This window comes from Mytilus trossulus, chromosome 4 (genome assembly GCF_036588685.1).
Source record: "Mytilus trossulus isolate FHL-02 chromosome 4, PNRI_Mtr1.1.1.hap1, whole genome shotgun sequence".
NCBI classification, from domain to species: Eukaryota; Metazoa; Mollusca; class Bivalvia; order Mytilida; family Mytilidae; genus Mytilus; species Mytilus trossulus.
Window position 1 is genome coordinate 18,005,543 of NC_086376.1, and position 17,821 is coordinate 18,023,363.

Here is a 17,821-nt window from a genome sequence, read left to right on the forward strand (position 1 = left end):
CCTGACTGAACATTTTTCGTCTAGAAAAGACTGATATATTGATCATCCAGTCACGCTCGAAATACTTAAGTTGAAAAGGCCACATCAAGTGCAAAGTTGAAGCATTGTCGGATCCAAAGGGGGTGGTGTCCGGGGGTTGGAACCCCTCTTTTTTGGCCGCTCAATGCATTTGAATGGGGACAAATAGTTGGAACCCCTCCCCCATTTTGTCCTGGGTTGGACCCCCCCCCCCCTTTTTTTTTAAATGGCGGGATCCGCCCCTGTGAAGTATTGATATTCAAAAAGGTTTTGCCAAAACCTGCTTAGGTGTAAATCCATAAATGTTATACATATTAACATATATGTAAGACATCAATGTGTAATCTATAATCCTGCGGAAGAATATCCTCATAGTATTTTGAAAGATGCAAAGTTTTTGAAATTTATAATGATGACCAGATTATCACTGATAATACTACGTCTGTACCGGATATATATATAGCCATCATTTGAACGAAGAGATATACACTATACGTCAATAAGACATCAACAGAATGACAGAAGAAATCATATCACTTTTCAGAATGGATCAGTTTTATTAACAAAATCCGTATGTTAATACTTCAATTACTCTCTCTTCCTCTTCCCTGTTAAATCTGACTTAATAAGAGATGAAATAACAAATTAGGGAACGACCAATCAAGTTAACTTCATGGAGTTTTCCCCTAAAATATGATTTGATCCCTTATTTGAATTAAAACACACTGTGTTTAAGCAGATCACAAATAAATATTTTCAATTCAGACTTTCCCCATACCTTATAGTGTTAGTAAAAGATTCTGACTCGGACGAAAAACCATACCACCATTTTTTGAAGTAAAAATGGTTGCATTCTTTTTCGAACTCCGAATCGACCAGTTTTTACTCTGACTTCTTATAAAGCGTGCTTCGCGGGACAAGCAGTAAATGAAATATACATTACTTTGGTTTGACCCGGTCAGGGATCGGACCCCTAATGTCCCGCACTGGGGACAAAAGAAACATATATGAATGGTCAACTACACATAAATTGACAAAGAATGCTTTCTTTTTAAATTCTCGACACGAAATAATTTAAGAGAAGACAGCAATTAATTTTTTTTGACGATTATTAAACTTTGACAACTATAAGTATTACTTATGATAGTAATCTTATCCAATGTTTAAAATTAACCTGGTCCAGTTTCCCATTATTCAAACTGTTTTATTTCCTATATTGGCGGTTGCATTAAGATGTAGATAGACAAAAACACCTTTGGGATTTCTTATGACAAATTATCAGACTTCAAATATGATACTTGGACATTAAATCCATTAATACATACTGACAACATAACATGTTGTCTAGTAGTTTCTGTACATAGCAAAAACACCAAGACCGTCTGGTCATCAATTATATTGTATTGACCAGTAATGGACATAACTAATTGTGTGTTTAGTTATCAAATAGGTTGATAATTTATAACACTTGTTACTTGTTTCTGTTATTATTTCAATCGTGTAAAGTTTGAACACGTTATTAAATTTCGACTGTATACATGTATAACAATTATGTTATTGTATACTGTAAACCAACTTATTTTCGCGGATACTTTATTTCGCGTTTTACCCTTTCTTCAACACTTCGCAGCTATTTAATTTCGCGATTTTCTTATTAACTTGATAAGGAAAGATCCAAGGTTTACATATTTGCGACGATTTATATTCGCGTTATTTTTCTACTCGCGAAAGTCGCGAAAATAAATCGCTCGCGAAAATAAGTTGGTTTACAGTACTCTCCACGTGCCCTTCACATTGCAATAAATGACTTCGCGTTGAGAAAAAGTACAATTCCTTGATAGAAATATTCCTTACCACTTCCTTATTTTCAATAATTCAAAACTAATATATTAAATTACAAAAATAAGGACTAGCCTTAATTTGGGAAAAATTCTTGGGACATTATATTTTGTACAGTCATGCATGATAGAACCATGTCAACTATAGAGACCAAATATCCAAGCTGTCGAAAAATTGAAACTTTGCAACTCCATCATCATTTTCGATTATTACCCGCGTCAGACGTATGGAATGGTGATTTAAGCGTAAAAGACACCGATACAAGGCGAGATTGTTGGTAAACAGATTTCCCGAGTAGATTTAATAAGTCTTGATTATGAATTGCAGGACGTCTAAAAATGAAAGTCGCTCCGGACACTGAACCCCAAAAGGGATTAGGAAATATACTGCGATCGGGGTTTGATTTCGTACTATTAAGAACATTTCAAAGTCAAGCACGGTCTTAGTAGATGTACTTGTTGTTTTGCAAATTGAATTATTTTCATAGAACATAAGGAATAACACAAACGACATTTTCATAGTGTTGCTTTTTCAGAAAGACTCTGTATACGTCTAATCTAAATCAAGGAGAGGTTACATCCCGTTATCTGTACTTGTTCGTTTGTGATACGTGATTAAACTGGAGATTTCAAGCAAAAATTATAAAATAATAACCATATTACCACATCTTCTAGTCTTCAATTTAGGATAATTCAAATGCTGTCTCTAACTACGCATGTCAGGGATAATCAAGAAGTACTTTAGTGTTTGAATACCACACAACATTTATATGCTTGGCAAACAGATTTCCTATGTTCGTGCCAATGAGATGTAAATTTTTAATATGTCTTCTATTTTCTTTAATTTTCTATATTTGTGCTGTTTGTATCTGAACTCTTTAGTAGCATGCAAATCATTACTGTCTAATATCTATTTTCGTAAATTTTAATAATTAATCATGAAACCATTCCTTTCAACAAAGCATTATGCAACTGCCTGACTTTTTGTGGTGACCTAGTTTCAATCTATCTGTTTTCATACGATCACAATACACATGATTCAACAGCTGCGCCATCTCTATGCTATTTTTCTATTTAGCAAAACACAGCAAATACGGGGATTTGTATAATTTGTATGCCAATGAGACCACTATCTACAAAAGTAATAATGAATTAAATGTAATCAATTATAGGCAACCGTTCAGGCTTCAACAATGAGGAATCCCAAATGAAAAATGTTACGGGCTTAATTTAAAACAAAACAATTTACGAAAAAAAAATGATAACAGACATTAACCAACCAGTGGGTAGCTGGGTCATTTTTACGTGTACGCCCGAACCTTGGCGAGGGACATGAGGGGTGCCAACCGCTCAATGATAAAGCACCTGCTGGTAGTGGGTTCGAAAGGGACGAAGCCCCCGAGATCTACCAAGAATGCGATACCGTAATGATTCCTGTCAGTAAAAAATCATTGATAGCAACATACTTTTGAATTTAAATGGTTTATTTGTTTTGGTTAAATTTTGTAACATGTTAACTTTATATTAATCGTGTACCTAATGGTCATTCAATTTGGTTTTAGAGAAAACGTCCAAACCAATATTACTTTTAAATAAGTTTAAAGGGTGCCGTGAGTGAGCCTACGACAAAAGCACCTTTTAATGAACACGAAAAAAATATAAAAGGTGAAATATAAAAAAAAATCTGGAACACCTAGGATTTCTTCCCACAAAAAGTGAATCAATTAATCGTTCCTTTAAAGGGATTAAAACAAAATCTAAAATTTTCTTTTGATATTTTTTCTTGATCTGGAATATTTCACGACAATCTATGAAGAATTATAAATGGAGCATGTAAAACAATTAATTGCGTAAAGAAGAGTCCGCCTATCTGTCTATCAGAAAAGAACAGAAAAATGAACGAAAAACAAATGCTTTCAAAATTTTAGCTTTAGACATTAGTAATAGAAAAAAGCTTCATAATAGGCATTTTCATAAAATTCGATGAAGGTTCGACAAGTAGTTAGTGTAATTGAGGAATAACGAAATGTAAGCCCAAACTGCGACCACTTATTATTTGCAGAAAGAAATACATTTTGTCCTAAAATGCGGGAAAATTAAAGATATAATTGCATTATTATATTGCTCTGAATACTAGTACTCTTTTGATCATAAACAGTTTCTGTCCAACTTTCGTAAAATTTCACGGAGAGTCAAGACTTTCGGACTCTAAATATTGACGCATATCGAATCTGAGCAGATAGTGAATTGCTTTAAATATAAGAAAAGTACGTAGAATTCATAGTAGATTCAGACTTTTACAAAAGATTCGAACAAATATATTAAATGATCTATTTGAGTAAATTTAGTCCCTTTTTATTCAAAATTACAAGCCATTGAAAAAAGAAGCACAAGGCTGATGTGCTTTTGACCAGTTTTCTTATTCTATGTCGATTATTTGTTTTATTTCAAAATAAAATCAAGTGTACGCCCGGGCGTTTTGACGTAAACGTAGCTACGCGCATGCCAACGATAACCACTGAATTACAGGCTCATAACTTTGGATAATGTGTCAGGGTTAAACGTGTTTAAGGCGCCAACCCTCGCACTAACATAGGTCAGTGGTGTAAAAGTACAGCATAAGAACATACTATAAAACTCAGTAGAAAAGCCCTTAACTCATCAGATTGATACAAAGCATACATAAATATCTACCAAAAAAACACACACCAGACGTGGTAGGGAAGTTATACATGACCCCGCGCAACTAAAAAGAAACAAAGTACGACCCGATTGCGAGTACTCGCAGTTTATGACAGTTCAAAGCCAATAACAATAATAAAAATATCATGTACCAGTTCTGCATCAACGATATTTCTTATATTTTCTGTTGTTGAATTAAGAAAATATTAAGAAACTAGAAAGCTAGCTAGACTAACAATCCGACTCTTTAAGGAAAAGTTGACCGTCGAAGATTTTCTGCTATTCTTATAAGGCTGTGCCAGCTCAAGCGAGAAAATCAATCTCGTTAAGATGATCAACGATAATCTATAAGTCTTAAGGTATTATCATACTTAAATACGTTCGATATAAATGATCGCGGATATTTTTCATTTACATGTTAAAAAAACCCAGTATTTTAAAATGTTAGGAGGTAATCATGGTAATGTTTTTTTAGTGTATAATTATTACATGTATAAGCTTTATCGAGATTTCTGTATAATATTATCAGTATTATACTATACGTTGAATTTATCTATGTTAACGTATATTTATCGACTTTTAAAAATCAAATTATATGTAATTTAAAAGATTAAAATAACGTGATCAGATTATTGATACATGAAAGGTCATTCACCTGATTACTGGGAATTTTCCTATTCTACTTTCACTTTCGATTTTGCGAAAAGTGTACCAACAACAACTCTGTGCTGTTATGTAACTGGGGACAACATTGTGTCAGGTTCGTCTCAATATTCCACTTTAAGAAGATATTGTAAAAGGAACTGCAACGTATGCTTCAAATCCAAATGATAAATGAGGAACGATAAAATGGTATAAATTTAAGAGCCGTGAGTATAGCTTAGCCTTAGAAGCTTTAATTTAGTCAAACCAAAATAGATATTACCAGAAAGACAACGACACAATTCCATGCTACTTCATTTTGCCCAAAATATGTGTTTATTTGAAGACCATAGACCCCCCCCCCCCCCCCCCCCTCAATTTTGAAAGGTGTTTGGGCAATCGACCACTCCTCCTCATTTCTTACTCGTACGCATATATATATGTTTTATAATTTCACCAGACCCAGTTAAAATGGGTTGATAAAACAGCCATAGTTTTAACTTGCAACATGTTCATGTGCATAAATCGAAAGTCTGAACATAAAAGATTGTCTTGAATTTATTATCTTATGTAGAAATATTTTGCCTGATAGTAGACCTATGCTAAGACCAGTAGATACCAGATTCATCACAGCTAGTGGTGGTGATTTAAAAGTTTTAGGAACTGCTGTGATGACATTATCATTTGATGAGTTTTGTATCCAATTTCCAATTATTGTTGGAGGAGTCAGAAATAATTTACTTGGTGAAAATTTTCTCCAAACCTTTCGATGTCAAAGGGACTGGAATTCTTTATTTTTAGAAATATGAGGCAGAAATATTCTATTTCATGACAAAATATGGACTATCTTTATTCTTCTCAAGGTATGGTGCATGTAAGCTTGTTTAACCCAACCAGTAAAGATATTATGTTGTTCAAAGGAACACATATTGCTGTTTTTGTACCAGTTTTGAATATCGGCAATTCTGTTGAGGTAGAAGATGAAAATGAAGATGTTTGTGGTTTTGTTGAGCATCGTAATTCGTCTAATAGTTTGTTTCCTCGATATATGGAAAAGATGTACCAAAGCGGTATACAGAATCTTTCAATTTAAGAAGCCGATGAATTTAAAAGGGTATTGCTGCAAAATTGTTGTGTGTTTGCTGACCCTGATGGAGAAACTGGACATATATTGTTGGGAATGCATGAAATCATACCGGAGAAACAGATATCAATCAAGGAACTGCAGGACCATTCTTTGGATAAATCATTGGGACCGCTGAACATTTTTTTTATGAATAAAATATTGGAACCACCAGACAATTCTTCAAAATAAAACATTGGAATCACTTGGAAATTATTTTAATAAAACATTGAATACAAAGTTCGTCACAGCTAATGTTGGTGATTTGAAAGTAAAGTTAGGAACTGCTGTTATAACTTTATTATGCATATTGAAGTGAATATACAACATTGACTTGAGTTGAACTATATTGTGTTTTTTGTGGATATGTATGTAATTCTACAGTGAGTAGACTACTTTTGTTTAATACGACATTGAAATAGGAATTTCAATTGCTAGTTGGGGGGATTGTAGCGATTTTAGTTTGACTGTATAAATTATTATTATGTAAGATGTCTTTATTTTAAATACGTTTGGGTTAAATTACATTTCTACAGGGCAATGCCCAGTATTTTTATTTATTTGAACGGTTTCTATATCATTTAAATTCACCGCCCGGTATGTATAGAACCGCCCGGTACCCCATCTTTGGAACCGTCGGGGTACCGTCCGGTAACCTCATCTTTGAAACTGTCAAGGTACCGCCCGGTAGCCAAGCTTTAGAACCGTTGAGGTACCGCCCGGTATCTTTAGAACCGCCCGGTACCCGATCTTTGGAACCGTCGAGGTACCGCCTGTAAATAGGTATATAAGGGGATGCGAGAGGAATAGTAAGAATAGAGAGATTTGAGATTGTTAGTTAGAAGTGTTGAGAGTAATATTGTGTTAGTGAATTATGATTATTGTTCAGTCAACTGTTGTATTATGTCAAACTGATATACATTTAACAGATTACATAGTGATTTGATTTGAAACTTTGTGTTGTGGTTTGTTTTCTTTGTGCCATTTGAGTATGGGTTTTACGTAATTTATGCTACCAAAGTAACACATCGACAAACACGAATCCATACAAAAACGACAACGCTACACTTAATATCAATATTAATGTTTTTGTCGATTTTTTAACTTGCGCATACGTGTTATAATTTCAAGTCATCAGACCCAGTAAAAATGGGTCGATAAAACAACCATAGTTTTAACCTGCAACATGTTCATGTGCCTATATCGAAAGTCTGAACATAAATGATTGTCTTGAATTTATTATCTTAATATCAATATTAATGTTTTTTGTCGATTTTGGAACTTGTTTGTTTAGACAGAATTTAAGTATATTGTATGTTTAGTTGGTTTAGAGGAGGGGCGATTTTGAGATTACAATATTGTGTTAGAAATTCCTTTATTGACCTTTTTATAGTTTTATTTTGTTATATTTGTTTTGTCGTATGGTCGCTGTTTTATCATGTTTATTGATATACATTACATGTCTCAGACTCTTCTTATTTACACTTCAAAAATTTCCTAGCTATAAACCTCATTTCCATACGAATAGTAACTTGATTGTTATTTTTCAGTAACGTTTATACTGACTTTGGAAGACAAGACTGCCAGGAACCTGAAGAAAAATAGAAAGTACGAGAACAACAGACGATGTAGAAAAAAACCTGCATAAATCTTTATAATAGAAGTATTTCGTATTGCACGAATGTAATCATTTTCATAATAACGTAGGCAAGTTTTTTTTGGCGCTCAGGTTATTAGTTGACTTGGTCAGCATGGTCAGATTAGGTGAACGTTCGTCTGTAAAATCATCGTTATCGATAGCCGCTGACAAATATAGTTTAGTATTATAACCAACAAAAGTCTTGCGGTTGACCACGCTGTTATGCAAATGATTCTATTTAGTTGTTAATGTTGCATCTTAATCAAAGGTACAGAAATTTGATTTCTTTTGCGTACTAAAATACCTTTTTGAAAAAAGAAAAAAAAAACTAATAGGAAAGTGCTTGAAATAATTACGATCGTCGAGGTGAGCCAACAGTAATATACGCGTTAAATCCCGGATCTAAAAATAATAGTGGTTAATTATATACAGAAAATACTTGTACATTTTACTTCTTCTTACCAGGAAGTAATAAGACAGGATTTAATTGGTTGTAGAAACTCCTTATACTTTTTAATTCTAGAAAGTACTTGAATCGTATGATGCATTTCTATGTGGTTTTACTAGTTAAAATTATAAAATTAAAAAGGTGTAGCCAAAGAAAAGATTAGTAAGGTTCATTTGTTATTCTTTGTTTTCCTCTTCAATGTACATGTTTATTAAATACTAACGGGGATGCATCATGTAGTTTGGGTATGTAGTTGAATAAAGATATATTATGTACATTTTGAGCCATATGAAATTGACACCAACCTCAAAGATTGCGTAGTGTAATAGGCTAAGGGTTTATTATAACGTGTAGAAAAAAATTTGTAAGCCATAATGAATTTTTTTTGTCGTCTTTGACTTCATGCAGAAACATTATGTTTTTCTAGCAATAACTTTTTTTGCCATAAAATAAAGAATTTTTAAATTTAATATTTTTTTTTTATTTGAATTTTACGTCTGCAATGTAGTACTTAAACATGTCCATGTCCGTCTTGTTGGGTTTGATCAGACCTTGACATCATGAACATTGATAATGGATAATATGTTAAGTCTACGTATTTTTTGTAGTGAAACCCTTATCGTAAATGATTTCAACCAGGGTCTCCCTTGTATCAACTTTTTCGCCAACTGATATTTTTTTCTTCCTTCTTTCTAACAAGAAAGAATCAGGTTGCAGCAGTGTCGTCTCATTATTTATAATTATAAATATTGTTTTATTCTCATTGTAATAAATGAACACTCAATCAGAACAAAAGAAACCCAAAACTGTAAGATTTTACTTATGGAAACACAGTAACTTTCATCAATCAGTAACGTGGATATTTTATGTCTAGTTGATAGACAAAGAAACAAAACCATATCTAGTGTAACTTTTGCAAATCTTCTTTAAAACAATGGTTTTCTATGGTGAACTATTACCAAAAATTAGGACACAAAACTATTACCTTTTAAAAAGGTACTCCGCTAAGAAGCATGATGGCCATCGATACGAGTTCAAGGTGAAATCTGAGTTCTTTAAAAAAAAAAAGTAAAAAAAACCTGAAATAAAATTAAAAGATAGGCAAAGTCAAGGTAATATTTGTGTAGCCAAATTCTTTCACTGATTATGTTATTTAATCGCTACGAAACCGTGCTTTCAATCCAGTTCAATCGTACTCAGTAAATCCGGAGATACAGGACCGCAAGATTAATTTTGAAAGACATTAAAAGTAAAGTGTAATTATTGATTAAAATGATTCAATAATGGGATTAACGTGGTTTTTTTTATTATTTCAGATCATTATTGATTTAACATTTTAAAAAGAATCGAACAGTTAAGATGTCTTTAAAAAGTCATGGAACTAGTTTGACATCTAGACGCATATTGGTAATGTTTGAAAATAATATAGACGATCAAGAATTATTGGCCAGCCTAGCATCTACAAACAATTTAAAATATTTTATGAATAAATCTGATTTGAAGCTGGAAACAATTTCAGCTTTTGTACATATTGTTAGCAATGCACTTAGAAGCAATGGTAATGCAGACCTAATGTTACGGCTGTTATGCGATATTTCAGATTCAGGTCTTCTAGGTTTCGATGGCTTGAGGATTCTACAACAGTATGACGAACATCTAGAATGTTCCCATCCACTAAACTGTCTACTGGATGATTATATTCTGATAATTCAGCAGCTGTTTATGAGAACACCGAGTTCTGCAATGACACCACAGACGATTGGATTAGTTGATTTTCTAAACCAAACGATTATAGCGAGCGACGTGTCAGTTGAAAAGGAAACAAAACTTAATAGCGTATCAAAATTAAGGAACGATATTATTCACACTTTAACAGAAAAGGCAAAATGTAAGACGATATCAAAAGTTGAAGACGACTTTGAGGATAAACTGTTACCGCCAGACGATTTTCGTCGACTTTCCATCATACCGAGCGATAGAGATGTATTTGAACCTACTGAGTTTCTTCGTCGAAACAAATCAAAGGGGCAGTATTTAAACCTTGAACACTATCTTGATGTTCAGTTTAGATTATACAGAGAGGATTTTATTTGTCCACTCAGGAGCGCAGTGAAAGAGTACATACAAATAAACCAAGAAATAAATCAACCGCGTGGTCGTCATATTCGTTTAGAAGATGGACGGTTATATCGTAATGTAAAAATTATGGGCACAACGTTATCACATGAGTTTGGAACGGTTTATGAAATCGAGCTCGATTATCAGCATGTTAAGAAAATAAACTGGTTTACATCAAAAAGACTAATTTATGGGTCTCTTGTCTGTCTTTCATTTGATAATTTTCGCACAGTTTTGTTCGCAGTTATAGTTGATTCTGACAGAAAAGATTTGGAACGGTCAGGTGTATTCAAAGCCCAGGTATTCATAACTAGAGAGGATCAAAAGATCTCACGTAACATTAACGGTGTAATGATTGAGTCATCATCAGCATATTTTGAATCTTATCGCCATGTTTTAGCGGCATTAAAAAAAGCTAAAGGGCACTTACCATTCAAAAGATACATTGTCGATTGCGAAAGAGATATTTTGCCACCGAGTTATATAAGAGAAGGGTCTCAAACTTATGACTTCATGCCTGTCTCGGAACAAAGAACTTGTGTGAATATTTTGAATATTGAAGAATGGCCTAGTATGGACGATCTTCACCTTGATGCTGCTCAATGGGAAGCATTTCATGCAGCTTTAACTAAAGAGTTCGTTGTTATTCAAGGTCCTCCAGGTACAGGTAAAACCTACATAGGACTTCAAATTGCCAAAATACTACTTTACAACAAGAGCGTTTGGAGTGATAGGAATGTTTTAAGGGATGAACGTAGGTTGTACAGGAGAATTCCGGATGAGGAAGATATGTTTGAATATGAATGTAAAAATTCTATCATGGTTGTCTGTTTTACAAATCATGCCTTAGACCAGTTCCTTGAAGGAATAATAAAATTTCAAGGGTCAATTCCGAAGGAAGATATTATTAGAATAGGGAGCCGCTGTAAGAATCCATCAGTTGAGCAGTTTACCTTGTTCAAACATCGATCAAAGTTCCTATCGAACTATCGCAAAACAGCCTACAAACTACAACGTTTAAAAAATATAGATAGCAACACCATCACACTCGTGGACAGATTAAAATCACGCATGTTGCAAATCAAATCCAGATTGACAGCTATTCAAAATGAACAAATTGTTCTTGGCTTCATTATTTTAAAGACTGTCATGTCTAGCGACCATAGAAAAGAATTCGGAGAAAAGCCAAACAAAGATTTCTACCGATGGCTTGAAGTTACAGAAGGATTTTGGTACAAAGAAGTTGAGAAAATCTACCAAGGACGCCAAAATGGTTCAACAGACCGGTACCAACACAACCACATTGCTAACGGCGATGCTGTATATATTGATATTACAAGTGAGGCAGAATTCGAATATGCTGAACGACACATAGAAGATGACGATTACAACGAGGTATATAGTACCGAAAACTTGGGTTTAGATATAATAAAGCAGCTCAAGAAAAACGAAAAGAAAAATGTTGAGGAAAGATGTCGTGAGGTATTGCGCAATGAGGCAGAAAAAGTAAAACAAAACATCAGATTTGGAGATAAAGTGATCAGAGAAACAGCAGATATCATCACAAATCTCTGGGAACTAACTTTAGAAGATCGATGGAAGTTTTATCGTTTCTGGGTCTCCCAGTATATAGAATCACAAAAGCAACAACTGCAAGACACCGAAGGACTTATCAGTGCATTATTTGATCGATACAAACAAGCTAAACTTCAAATTGATGAACTTATTATGAGCAAAGCATCTGTAATTGCACTGACAACAACGGCTGCAGCTCGATATTACGATTCTCTAGCAAAACTGAAACCAACAATTACAATTATTGAGGAGGCAGCTGAAGTATTGGAAGCGCACATTGTTACAGCCCTCAGCCAAAATTGTCAACACGTCATTCTTATAGGTGATCACAAACAACTAGAACCTAAACCAGCTGTTCACGAACTTGCAATCAAATACAATTTGTCAGTCTCTCTTTTTGAAAGAATGATAAACAACGAATTACATTATTATTGCCTACAAAGACAACACAGAATGAGACCTGATATTGCAGATCTGGTGAGACATATCTATCCTGCTTTGGAAGACAACGAAAATGTAACTTATTATGAAGATGTTGGGGGAATTCGACAGAATCTTTATTTTATCAACCATTCGAGCCCTGAGATTTACAGCGATGAAGGGAGAAGTTATTCGAATGAATTCGAAGCTGAATACGCAAAGGAACTATGCAGATATTTGTTGAACCAGGGTTACAAGCCTAGCCAAATATCAATTCTAGCAGCTTATTCGGGTCAGATGTATTGCATTCAAAAGAAAATGCCGAAAGCAGAATTTGAAGGTGTCACCATATGTGTTTTGGACAACTATCAAGGCGAGGAAAATGAAGTCATCATCTTGTCCTTGGTCAGAAGCAATCAGGAGGGGGTTATTGGGTTTCTTAATAAAGAAAACAGGATATGCGTTGCATTGTCCCGTGCCAAAAAGGGAATGTACATCATAGGCAACCTCGATACTCTCACAAGAAAATCTAAAAATTGGCAGATTATATCAGATACACTAAAAAGTAAAAACAGCATCGGCAAAGGTTTGTTTTTGTATTGTCAAAATCACCCAGAAAAGCAGGAAATTCAAGCAATATCTCCACCGGACTTTCTCAAAGCCCCCGATGGTGGATGCGGTATTCCATGCGAGTTTAGGTTGAATTGTGGTCATGCTTGCCGATTTAAATGTCACAGTTTTGATAAGGATCATACAGAATATGAATGTATGAAAAACTGTCCAAAGACATGTCCAAACGAACACAAATGCCCTCGAAGATGTCACGAATCAAATCCATGTGAATGCTGGGTAAAAATAGAAAAACAACTTTCATGCGGGCATATTAATCAAGTTAAGTGTTATATTGAGCCAATGGAGCATAAATGTTATACAGAAGTAGAGAGACTTCTCAAATGTGGCCATACCGCTTTAATGCGTTGTCACACAATAGTTGACAGCTGTAAGTGTAAAGAAAATGTCATCGATACAAGATCTAAATGCGGTCATGAATACGAAAGAGAATGTCACGAATCTAAGCATGTATTCGAAAATGAAATAAAATGCTTGATACAAACAGAAAAGACTTTCAAGACGTGCAAACATACAATAGTCGTAGAATGTCATACTGATTTAGATAAAATCAAGTGCATGGAGTCCGTCACAAAGAAATTCAACTGCGGACATTCAGTTGAAGCAGATTGCTATATGGTTAAACATGTAACTTGCAAAGACAAATGTATGAAGCTTTGCGACAAACTTCATGTATGTAACAGGACATGTCATTTTCCTTCTTCTTGTTATTGTTTCGCAATTATAGAAAGAGTTATACCTGGATGTCAGCATATACAGAAAATGTCTTGTTCAGAGGACTTAAACTCATTTAAATGTTTGGAATTTGTACAGAAAACTTTACCCAAATGTGGCCATACAAACAAGGTAGAATGCTATAAAACCCCGGAGCAGATTTGTTGCTCAATTGATGTTCAAAAGAAAATGCCCAAATGTCAACACGAACAAATTATTTCATGTGGTATAGATCCGGCATTGGAACGTATTAAGTGTATGTCGGACGTTGACGTATACTTAAAAACATGTGGACATACTCTTCGCCTTACATGTTGGGAATCCAAAGAGGAAAGGGAAGATTCAGCTTTACAATGCAATGTAGCAGTTCCATATACTTATCATTCATGTAACCATACCACAAATATTCAATGTAGTATGAAGCAAGCAATCGATAAAATCGAAACTGCAGAAAATCCGATGAATACGAATGATATACCTTTATGTTGTCATCACGTTTCACAAAAATTACCCTGTGGGCATTCGATTGAAATTGAATGTCATAGAGCTGGACATCCTATAAAATGTACTTCAAAATGCCAAAAACTGCTTTCATGTGGCCATATATGTACGCAACTTTGCATTGAATGCCAGGACGGCTTGATCCACAAAAAGTGCAAAAGGAAATGCGAAAAAGAGCAGCTATGTGGACATAAATGTAACGGTTACAATTGTCTTCATTGCAAACCTTGCAATAAACCATGTACTTACGCTTGTGACCATAGAAAGTGTACCAACACGTGTAGTCAACCATGTAAACCGTGTAAACAACCGTGCGTCTGGCAGTGTCCTCATTCCAAATGTTCAAAATTGTGTAGCGAAATATGCGACCGTCAAAAATGTAGTCAACCATGCAAAAGTATCCTGGGATGCGGACATATTTGTTCTGGATATTGTGGCGAGCCTTGTCCAGATATATGTATAGAATGCAAACCAAATCAGTTTCAGGACGATAGTAGCAATCCGTATTCAAAATTTTACAAAACGGTAACTCTGAAGGAATGTGGTCACACATTTACGGATACAATTTTAGATGCATATATGAGGAAATCAAAGGATGCTCTTGTTATAAAATGCCCAACCTGCAAAACAATCATTCATAAACATCCAAGATATGACCGTGTCCTCAAATGTAAGAAGCAGTTTATCGAAGCAGCTAAGAGCAACATTTTGGAAAGAAACATCAATCGTCAAATAACATTTCCTTGTTATAAAGGAGACGTTGTAAATATAATAAATACGTATTTGAAAAAATTTGCAACCTACAGACAAATTGTTAAGTATTTAAATTCTGATCAAAACTTTGTTGACAATTTATCGTTTACAACTTCCATTGCTAATAGGATATACGATACTGTTAACCAGGGATTAAGTGATATACATAGTTTTGAAGACTTGTTTCAAGAAATCTATAAGTTACAAACTCTTTGGGTCGTAACAATATGTTCAAGTAAACCGGATGTCTTGGAGGCTGCCTTTGACGACAATCGTGTTGCTGAAGTAGGAAAACTCTTGGAGGACAACAAAACGCAAAGTCATGTTATTGATAGTGATATTCTCCTTGATATAAAACATGATTCCTTTACTGCTGCAGGAGCGAGACCAAAAGATTCAACAAAAACGACATACATGACCCACATCAGCATTAATGGGAACGATGTAGTAAACTTCATAAAAGCCCAAATTGTTCGAGCTGAATATGATCACCAACATATTGATGAGTTACTGTCCTTTCTTATCACAAGCCTTGAGAGAATAGAGGAGGATGTGCATTTAACTAATGCTAAAGCATACCCTGTCCTACGAGATAAGATGGGAGTTCATCAGGATGAGTGGGCCATCTGCAAAAAAGGTCAGTACATTTCACACAAACACGCGTACGCTCACACATCTCATAAGAATAACATATATATCATAAAACTGATGCACAGATTATTGTTTGTAAAATGTTTTCGTTCGTCGTATCTTTAAATATTAGAATATAAAGTAGAAAAAATACCTACTAGTATTACTTCTTTCAACGAAAGAGTTTATGATATAATCAACATAGTTACAATTAAAACTGTGCGTTTCGTCTACAAAATATTCGAATAAAAAAAATCAAAACAATCAAATAAAGTATGAAGTTGAAAAAAGAAATTGAGGATCTTAAATTTCGTGAGGTTTTGCCTATTATAACTGAGGTAATCACTTGCATTTGTAAGATGGGTACATTGAAGAAAAAATAATAATATTCATTTCACTTTTCTATAAATTCGCGTTTATCGAACGTCTATTTAGTAGCAAATGTGTACATTATTTGAGCTTTTATACGTTAGAAACATAAGGTTAGCAAATCAAGACAACGACGATGATTATTTCTAAAGTAGTAGTACACAAGATACAAGTTATAGTCCATGCCCACAAGATGGCATACTCATTATTCTGAAGACGGGTTCCTCTTCAATTGTATTTCATTTGAACACACACATTTGTTCTATGTAATTTGCTCATGATTTCCTTTCAAAGGTCACATCTTCTCTAAACCCAACGATGGTATAACGTGTGGTGTATGCCGAGAATCAAGAACGATAAAACAACCCAAAGAGTCCGTGACAAAAGACGCAAGTAAATTGGAGTTTCAAAAAGATACAAGGAGTTCCCCAAAACAATTTCACTTTTCAAGGGGCGAAGTTAGAAAGCAAGTTTTAGACCAGACTCACTTAAAACAAGAATGGGACAGATCTGTTGAGGCTAAAGAAGAGATGAAACAATCTACATTCGCAATTAATGCACGAGCAGGAAGAAATAGTACACCACGGAGAAGACCAAGAGGTAACTTAAGAGGTCGAGGTCGTTTAGCCAACGAAGAATCCCATGGAAATCGTCCAATGTCACTTAAAGACTTTATCACGCCGTCATCAAGTGAACAATTCAAAATATGCTCCATTTCGATTCAATCAACCGGAATTTCCGATGAATCACGGAACATGATGAGCAATGAGGAACAAGAAGACTTTCCAACTTTGACTACAATTGATAATAAACCAGAAGGCAATCTCAAATGGAACTGGCCAAAGAAAGATAATCCGACCATAGCACTTACAAAACAAAACACGATTGGTGCAGAGGAACATCAAGACTTTCCAAATTTGACTACAATTGATAAGAAACCAAAAGGCAATCTAAAATGGAACTGTCCAAAGAAAGATAATCCGACCATAGCAACCACAAAACAAAACGCAGAGGAACAAGAAGACTTTCCAACTTTGTCTACAATCGACAGGAAACCAGAAGGGAATCTCAAAGTTTACAGTCCAAAGAAAGACAATTCGACAATAACAGCCACAAAACAACAAAAACGGAAGAAGAGACGGTGATCATTATCACATTATTATAGTTAACCATACTAATGACTGTAATTACACGAAGTGAACAAATACTTTTCGCTGTGAATGTTTAAGTTATGTTCACTGTTCTAGTCAATTTTAACTTCCGCAGTAATGTCACACAGTCAAAGAACATATTTTTGTTGCTGTAACGGTGAAGAAATATCTCCTGTTATGGTTTCCGTTATGTCGTGTCAGTGTTTTCAGCTTCTTCAGTTCACTGTTACGTACAATTTGAGGTAGAATATTGATACAAATTTGTTATATGTTTAATTTAAGGCAACACTTTTGTTTATCCATGTTTTTTATACAATGTACAGATTTTTTGTTACTTGACGTGTGTTTAAAACAATTTATTTGTACAGGTCAGATTCAGAAAAACGTATTTTTTTCGTAGTTTTTTAGTTGAAGAATTTTCCATAACATACTGAAAGATGTTTTGGTGTACCATTAATCACTTAGGATACATTTTCTTCGTTCTTTGTTTAAAGGACTTTAAATAATTGTCTAATAATTTAATTTATTCAGTATACGACGAAGATTGTTTTGTTTTTTTAAATTTATGAT

General features: G+C 34.3%; 1 protein-coding gene across 1 annotated transcript; it reads left to right on the plus strand.

The window, feature by feature from the left end:
- The first annotated feature begins 5,164 nt into the window (after nt 1-5,164).
- On the plus strand, nt 5,165-17,385 carry LOC134714802 (NFX1-type zinc finger-containing protein 1-like). The gene is made up of 4 exons (XM_063576380.1): nt 5,165-5,407; nt 7,854-7,911; nt 9,707-15,738; nt 16,395-17,385. The coding sequence occupies exons 3-4, from the start codon at nt 9,750-9,752 to the stop codon at nt 17,243-17,245; spliced, it is 6,840 nt and encodes a 2,279-aa protein (XP_063432450.1). The 5' UTR covers nt 5,165-5,407; nt 7,854-7,911; nt 9,707-9,749; the 3' UTR covers nt 17,246-17,385.
- Nucleotides 17,386-17,821: the final 436 nt, after the last annotated feature.

Excerpts from the sequence above, each read along its gene's own strand:
- LOC134714802 (XM_063576380.1), top strand. The coding sequence starts at position 9,750 with ATGTCTTTAAAAAGTCATGGAACTAGTTTGACATCTAGACGCATATTG. Across the intron at positions 15,739-16,394 it reads GTGGGCCATCTGCAAAAAAG|GTCACATCTTCTCTAAACCC; the intron begins GTCAGTACATTT and ends TTCCTTTCAAAG.